This window comes from Electrona antarctica (genome assembly GCF_951216825.1).
Source record: "Electrona antarctica genome assembly, chromosome: 6".
NCBI classification, from domain to species: domain Eukaryota; kingdom Metazoa; phylum Chordata; class Actinopteri; order Myctophiformes; family Myctophidae; genus Electrona; species Electrona antarctica.
The window spans coordinates 15,975,363-15,983,902 of NC_136811.1; the positions used below are offsets into that span (position 1 = coordinate 15,975,363).

General features: G+C 45.2%; 1 protein-coding gene across 1 annotated transcript in view; it reads left to right on the forward strand.

The window, feature by feature from the left end:
• Window positions 1–8,540, forward strand: part of grik5 (glutamate receptor, ionotropic, kainate 5) — a 90,896-nt gene that overhangs the window by 17,624 nt on the left and 64,732 nt on the right. Inside the window, exon 5 of the mRNA XM_079503652.1 lies at window positions 2,338–2,461. Coding sequence (XP_079359778.1) covers window positions 2,338–2,461 — 124 coding nt within the window. The remainder of the gene's footprint in view (window positions 1–2,337; window positions 2,462–8,540) is intronic.

Sequence of the window (8,540 nt, forward strand, 5' to 3'; positions counted from 1 at the left end):
GCAAATAGCTGCCAGCCTCAGGGGCGCCTAACTTCGTTTCCAGGTGGGGGAGCACAGATTTGGACTCATGCGCGCGCATAGCGCGCGCGCAAAAATGCGCGTGCATGTGCCTCGTGCACGCGCGTTTTCGCGCATTTTCACAAGGAAAAGTGGCTTTTACTTTCCCTCTCCACACGCAAGTTATATGAACAAACTGACAAAATGCATCATAAAAAGGCATAGGCCTATTTAGGCTACACATGACATTGGCAAGGCGCCGATATCAAAACAAAACATATAAATTATAGCCCTATTATACAACAGACGAGCTGACAGCGCAGCGCGCTTGGGCTCGGCGACCCCGGTGTTGTATCGTCATCATTCATCATAGATCCCTCCCCGTCAGAATCTAATATCTAACATTAAATTGCAGCAGCATTCAGCAGTTCAGTTGGCACGGCGGCCATAGTAATTAGTAAATACTATATTATTTCTCACTGCAATAGTGACTATTAGAGAAATAATATAGTTAAATTGTAAATGCTTTACCTTAAACCCCAAATGTGCTCTTGCGCTCCGGGGTGGTTAATTCCCTCATCATGGCATTTACTGTATATCCAACGTGAGTTACGTGTCCAGAATGTCATTATGTAGGCTACGTGAGATGGACACTGCTGCTTGCGCTGCTGCTGCTGCTGCTGCTGTTGTTTTTATTATTGTCCTCCTTCTCCTCCAACAACGTTAGCACTCGTTCCCTGCTGAACACTGCTGCTGGTGCCCATGAAGGCCAAGGGTTCATTAACTAGACTTGATTTGGGCTTGGACCCACCAAATAAATCACTCATTCTCTTCTGAGCCATGTTGACAACAACAACACACACATTCAGGCTGACCGGAGAAATTCAAATCCGTGCGCCCCGTGCGTAAAGGTAACCGGAAATAGCGTCAGCAGCAGAGCAGTAGCCTCGGAAACCCAGACATCGCTCGCGTGCACTACACGCGCGCCGCGCGTGCCGCGCTCACACTGTCACACACATAGACAAACACCCTCTCCTCCTCTCTCTCTCTCTCTCTCTCTCTCTCTCTCTCTCTCTCTCTCGCTGTCGCGCACCGTGCGCTTCGAGCGTGGCGGCGGCCGGGGGGGGGGGGGGGGTGATAAATAGTGGTGTCGCGTTGCGACACCACTATTTCAAATGGTGCCGCAGCTGCTCCGTTTGCTCCATGGCTCAGGCGCGCCTGGCCAGCCTGCATATCCTCCTCCTGTTCTGTCTGTCTCTGTCACTGTGGTGACCATGCATGTTTATGACAGTCTATATTAGACTGCCTCCCTGCGCAGCCTAAACCTTATGTGGTACTGGTGGTATAGGCTACTGGTGGTGGTGGGCTGGCTGGGTTAGCCTACCTATAGATGCGGATGCGCTCCCCACTTGCGCTGGCTCTGCAGTCACATTTATTGGCATTTGAGCGCGTCGGGTTTATCCTTAATTAAAAGGACGAGATGTAACGCGAGAATGACATGGCTGTAGATTGCAGTAGCCTACCCGTTGGTTGGTAGACTTGACTATAGCTGCAGCACTGCAAATGCCTCTCGATCCATGTCATGGAAGTTAACTATTCCAGGGGGTCGGGGGGGCTACCGGTATGTGCTCATGGAAAACACTGTTTAAATGGCTTAAGCATCTAACTTGCAACATCGTTTTTAAATGCGCGATTTTAATTGCTTGCACACTTGGAAATATCCTACCAATTTCATATGACATGCCTTTACAATTTTTTTTTTTTCATATGTATTAGTTTTATACATTTTAGGAGTGAAAACATATGTTTAGATGCCTGTGACAGCATATCAGCAGTTCAGACAATGCTGCTCCGCTTGTGTACGACAGAAAAACAGGTGAGGACAAAGTCTACGACAGCTCCCGACCTGACGTGATTTTTGTCCTGGCACACGTTCAAGTTCAAGGTTTTGCGGAAATGGTAAATGCCGAAAATTGCTGTAATTCCGGCGTGCACCCATATTTTGGCATACGCCGAGTTGATAAATGAGGGCCCTAGTATGTCAAACCATCATGGCTATCCTGAGTTTGATGAGGTCAGTGTCGTGATCTTCATATATGGAGATCCAGGTGATGATAGTCAGCTCCACATAATGGAGATCCATCCATGTGTTGTACCTGTAATTGGTTCATTTGCAAGTGTGACTCGCGTCGCGGCAACCACACTGGTTATCGTGAGACTGTCACAATGGCCTTACTGTATATTGACATTTCCATATATACTGTATGGAGAAGGGCCCCTGGCGATGTCGTCTACGTCCCAGTGCGAAATGATCCGCTTTTGAATAACTACCCGATTAAGACAGATGCCTTCCTGTGCTGGAGCCTGGCGCGCCAACATGGACATCAAGCCTGTCACAAGCCATGCCATCATGATCCAGTACCTCACCAAGTACCTCACCGGTGATGCATTTGCCAAGGCAATGGTCGGCTCTGTTGGGGATCGCGACTTGTATATGCCCATATATGGAGATCCCTGATGATGTCACGTGATGTTCGTCGGTCACACCTTCATATATGGTCATGCCTATGACCATATATGAAGGTGTGACCGACGAACCAACGGGAAATGCACTTTCTTATAGTAAATATGCGACCCATTGTTGCAACAAATCGAGAGGCGTGTGTTCAATACACTGCTGAAGTTGTGCTGAAGGTTTTGGGGGTATAGGCTGCAATTTGTGAATGTGAAAAATGCATCCCTTGCTTCCTGTTTTTTTGTTTTTTTTGCTGCCATCTTGCCAACAAGGTGCTAACTAGGTGCAACTTCCCATAGACAGCCCATTCATCCAAACAGAAAGGTCCTATATATCATTGTATTAAATACTCAGAGTACAGAGTTTGGAACCACTCGTTATCAGTGAAACTCCTCACTGTCGGGTCAAAAGAATCGTCTACTCTGCATATTGGAGGAGACACGTGCTTGTCTGCACCCTCCCACGTGATCAACTGTAGGGCTGAACAGTGACAGGGACTTGAAATTGAGAGTTGGCATATAATAATAATAAGGGTACAATCACACTGTGTGTACTGTACATGTCACGCGGCTATGCCACTGTGCCCTCACCCGCTTTTGCCCATCCGAACTACATTTTCACACAATAATCACTCCCTGCTCTGAATCAAACTGTGCCGAGCCCCGACAGTCCACATCAACCCAACCAGAATTTTCAGTATTACCGGAGAGGGGAGGAAATAGAGAAAATAAAAAGGTAGGACACTCAGCATCTATGTGCACTTTATCACTGGAGTGTAAAAAAAGGGGGGGAGGGGTAGATTTTGGTTTTGAGCATTAAGAAAACCACACAAAGCCCCATTCTGAATAATTGATTCATGTGATAGATGTGTTTTCATTATCTGCTTGGCTATTAGCCGCTTGATTTTTCGCTTGTTTTCCCACCCCGAAGAACGATGTTCCGCACTTCCTTGCGGGCTTGTCGCTGGAGGAGCTTTGAAAGGACATCAAACGTTCCTTTCACAGTTTTGATCATCAACTAAACGGGTCATATAAGTATACTGTATATGAGCCTCTCGTGGCGGCTATAGGCGCTCTAGCTATCCACATTACACTGGACACTTGTGGGTCTGTTAAACCACTTAGAGTTTACAATTTCGGTGTATAGCTGAGGCTCTTTATCCAGAGCGACTTACATAGAGCAAACACATACAGTACACCAAATGCAGACAGACAGTTTTGGGTGTGAGTGGTTCACTCTAAGAGACTGTATACTATACAGAACCAAGTGGACCCCTTACAGAAGTGGTTCTCAACCTTTTTCAAGCCAATTAAGGACCCCCAAATTGATATGTTTCTTTTGGCCGCGGACCCCCATCTGAAAATGTTTTGAGCCAGGGACCACCAGAAATGTTAAATAAGATGTATATATATTCCAAGATTAGTGCAAATGTTCACGATTCTTCCAAAAATAGCAGATATTTGTGAATAGCCAAAGTATTAAATGTGGTTAAAGTGGTTGTGACACTATATTAAAAGATTTGAGAACCACTGCCTTCCAGGTCCATTTGGTTCCATTTCTAGTCCCTCAGAGTTAAATGAACCCTGAGGGTTTTATCAGTGTAGAACCCTAACCCCAGATCATTAAACACATGCTATGGAATGGGCTTCCGTTCGGCCCGTCCAATAGACTTAATGGCTGGGAAGTAACCGCGGTTCGTTAACAGTATAAGGACACTATCTGACATGCACTCCTCTCATTGTTTCTTTTGTCCTACACTATGGAAGCGCCGTTGAGGCTGTATGTTTTGTTCATTATTGAGTTTCTTTTGAGTGTGATGTCTTGTTACTCGGCTGTATCTGCATTACTTTCTCTTGCCCTGTAACTGGATCTAAACAGGATGAACAAAGGTCTTCTCTCCTCTCCTCTCCTCTCCTCTCCTCTCCTCTCCTCTCCTCTCCTCTCCTCTCCTCTCCTCCATGGCCCAATAGGGGGATCCTTGAACTTGAAAAGGTTGAGAATCACTGAGCTACTGTACTGTATTAGCTATACTGAAACCCCAGTCTGTAGACCCATAAGAGTTATTATGGCCCGCTGGTGGGGTCCCAGACCAGACGATGGAAAACAGTGATGCAGTTATCATGACTGACGTTGAGATTGCGTGGAGTTTGTGTGCGTGTGTGTGTATTATTTTTGGTTTAAAGGTGGTCTGTACAAGGTTATCGCACTCACATACTCTGACCCACTTGGCTTGCGCTACAGTATCTATCGCCATGGAGCCGGTTGCCATGGCTACAGAATAGGTACTAAACTGCCACTCAACAGGCTTGTTCCACACGCCGAATGCTTGTGTGGGCTTGATGTGTATAATAGTGGTGGTGGAAGTAACTAAGTACATTTACTCAAGTACGATGTTGAGGTAGTACTTTTCCGTGACTACTATTCCTTTCTGATATGGTGGTTTTCAACCCTTTTCATATCAAGGTCCATTATTTATTCAGCATTTGAGCCACGGACGGAACACCGTTTGCTGAGATTTAACCTCTCAGACCCAAAATGTTGGGTAAGGTATTGGCCACAATTCCATGCTGTATTGATGTGGTACCATAGAAGAGAAAACAGGCAAAACGTTGATCAAAATAACAATTCATCTACGTTCTCTAATTATGTAGACTTCTTGTAAATGAAGTAATGCAGAGGCTTAACAATAATGTAACTCCTGAGAGTGTAAAATGAGTTAAAGATTAATAAAGCATTAAAGATCTATAAGAGTCCATTTGCAGATTTAAACCGGTTAATTTGCAGCTTTATTGCAGATTATTTTCAGAGCTTCCGTGCTCCAGACTGTATGACGGAAGCTTTTGAAATCTGTGGGAGGCACATGTAACACTTGTAACAGACTGGCTCATGAGACTAACTAAACGTGATGTGTACAGAGGCAAACGTAGGCTACTTTCTACTCCACTGCAATTATTTGACAGCTTTAGCTGGTACTAGATACTTTGCAGATTTAGATTATTAATTCAGAACACACATTAACCAATTAATAATTGGTTAATTAAGCCCCCGAAGGTAGCAGATCTACAAACTCACAACGCATCACAACGTGTCACGGTGCGATGCGTTGTGAGTTCTTAGATCTGCTCTTTTCCAAAACGTTTGCCTAATTTGGCAACATTTTGTGCTTTTATTTTGCTACTGTAAGTATATTTTATTGCCATTCCAATACTCTGCACTTTTACTAAGTAAAATGCAGCATTTGCCTTTTACTTCAGAGTATTTTTATATTGTGGGATATTTTAGCTTTTAATTAAAAAACCTCAGTGCTTCTTCCACCGCTGATGTGTAGTACTGTGTGTGTGCGTGTGCGTGTGCGTGTGTGTGCGTGCCTGGTTGTGCACATCCATCTGACTGAGTGGGCGGTGAGGGCGGTTTAACCACCGAACCACTACAAAATGTTTATAATTGTTTCAAAAATGTATCTACAAGCTGGCAATGTGTCCCGTCGTTTGTTTGTACGCTTCAACTATTGATTATTTTCTTACTGATTAGTATCGATTAGGCCTACAACATGCAAAAATTGTGAAAATGGTCAATCTAAAAGCTCACAGCGTGTCGCATTGTGATGCGTTATCTATTTTCGTTATCCATTTTCTATCTATTTTCTATGTATCTATTTTCATAATCTTTTTTTAAAAGTTTTCTTCCATTTATTGGCACTTTTCGCCTACAATGGTATGCCCAGAATAGGGATCAACTACAAAGAAATATATTGATTGTAACTGTCCCTGTTACAATGCACTTGACCCCCTGAGATGGATGCTGAGGTGGAGCGCCACACCTACCATCAGCTCCCAGTACTTACCGCACGACTTGCTGCACCCAAGCCTCAGCGTATGAGTAGCACTCGTATGCTGAGTTGGCTGTGCCTGGGATCAAACCCATTATCATCATTTTTCGACCGCAGTCGATGTCATGCCAAACTTCCCGGTCCTTTATTGCCATCCCTAGTTCCTGCTTACTGATGCATGTGTCCCTAATATAGCGATGACATCAGGGGACGACAGTTTTGTACCTCTGGTCTACTTTGAGGTATAGGATACCAGTAAAGAAGGGAAGATATAACCTCATGATCAGCTCTGAGTGGCCAGCAAACTGTGTTCTTCTGGATCGGACTAGTGAAGAAACATGGGGAAGGTTGCCGTATATTAGAGAGGTCGATGGGTGGCTCTTCCAAGAGAGATTGTGCGCTCTCATTAGAAGCCATAAACTTGTGGCCCAAAGTCGAGAGCTCTACCGACTGAGCTACCCGGACACTATTTGTGTTTTAATTTCAACACATACTGACACGGGCAAACTAGGGAGGCGTGCGTGCGTGCGTGCGTGCGTGCGTGCGTGCGTGCGTGCGTGCGTGCGTGCGTGCGTGCGTGCGTGCGCAGTGAGTGGGAGTGGGAGTGTTTGTTCCTGTGATCTCCTCTGCCTTTGCAGAGGTTGAAAACAACAAGACAATGTTTGTTTACCACCAGTCCGCTTTGATTTACTGAAAAATGCAATCCAGAACTTATTTGAAAACATTAAACCATTTGTACATTAGTCAGAAATAGCCGATCTGCAACTCAGTCCGTTTCACTAAGAAGCAGGTTTAAGTGGTTAACTCTGGATGCCAAGGAAGAAGTGTATCGCTTCTTCTATGGTTCAGCCAAAGACAGAAGGCGTTTGTCGCCACCATCTGAATGATCCCTGGTTGCTAGGAGACACATACCCGACCAGGTATGTGTCCAACCGGGTGAATGGTAGCCCCACTACCTTCACTCATAGACATGCTGTTTACAGGGGCTATTAGTAGCCCTGCTACCATTCACTCATCGACATACTGTTTACAGGGGCTATAGTAGCCCTGCTACCATTCACTCATAGACATGCTGTTTACAGGGGCTATTAGTAGCCCTGCTACCATTCACTCATAGACATGCTGTTTACAGGGGCTATTAGTAGCCCTGCTACCATTCACTCATAGACATGCTGTTTACAGGGGCTATTAGTAGCCCTGCTACCATTCACTCATAGACATGCTGTTTACAGGGGCTATTAGTAGCCCTGCTACCATTCACTCATAGACATGCTGTTTACAGGGGCTATTAGTAGCCTCGCTACTGTAATGATTTTAAAGCAACCATCTCTATGGTCTCTAGAAGTCTCCATCTAAACCTTTGCGCTGGTGGGTGTCGCAGGCGCGGAGAACGTATGCCAACACACAGTCATGCGTTATACATACATTCTGAGGTTTATTACACACACAGGGAAGAGTGTGTAGAGTGAAGAGTGCTCGATCATAGTGCCGAGACATAGGAACGTGGCATGATGATGTACAAGGCTGACCTTACCGTCAGCATACCAGGCTGACCTTATGGGCGCCATCTAACAGATGCCTCACATAATCTAGATTCTAGAAAGTACAATGCAGGCAGTGAAACACATCAAGCACACTGTATCTCAAGTTCAAGTACACAGACTTACTTAGCTGTTCATGGACAATTCATAACAGTTATGAATATGCTTATGCAGAGAAATGTGTCGTTGAGTCAGGCAGCTGAGGCCGTGTCATAACAGCTACCATCCACTCATAGACATGCATGCTGTTTACAGGGGCTATCTAATTAGCCTCGCTACCATCCACTCATAGACGTGCTGTTAACTGTTTGTGAGTCAGAGGTTTTCCCTAATTCCTACATGTGTTATGCAGTGGTGACAGTAACTAACTAAGTACATACTCGTTAGTACATTTCGGAGTGTGACACTTGGTCAGATGTTGCTGAACTCTGTAGTCAGTAGCACCTATAGCCATTGACGTCGTTGGGCGGTGCTTGGTGGTTGTTTTTGAGCGGCTCTAGCCTCTCCTATGCACAGCTTTGTGTGTGTCTGTCTGTCCGTTTGAGCACGGAATGTCTGTCTGTCTGTTTGCGCACGGAATGTGCTCATATGATTGGGCATCGTGTTGTTGACATCATCATGATGAAAGGCGCCGCACACTTCGCACGAGGGTCATTTT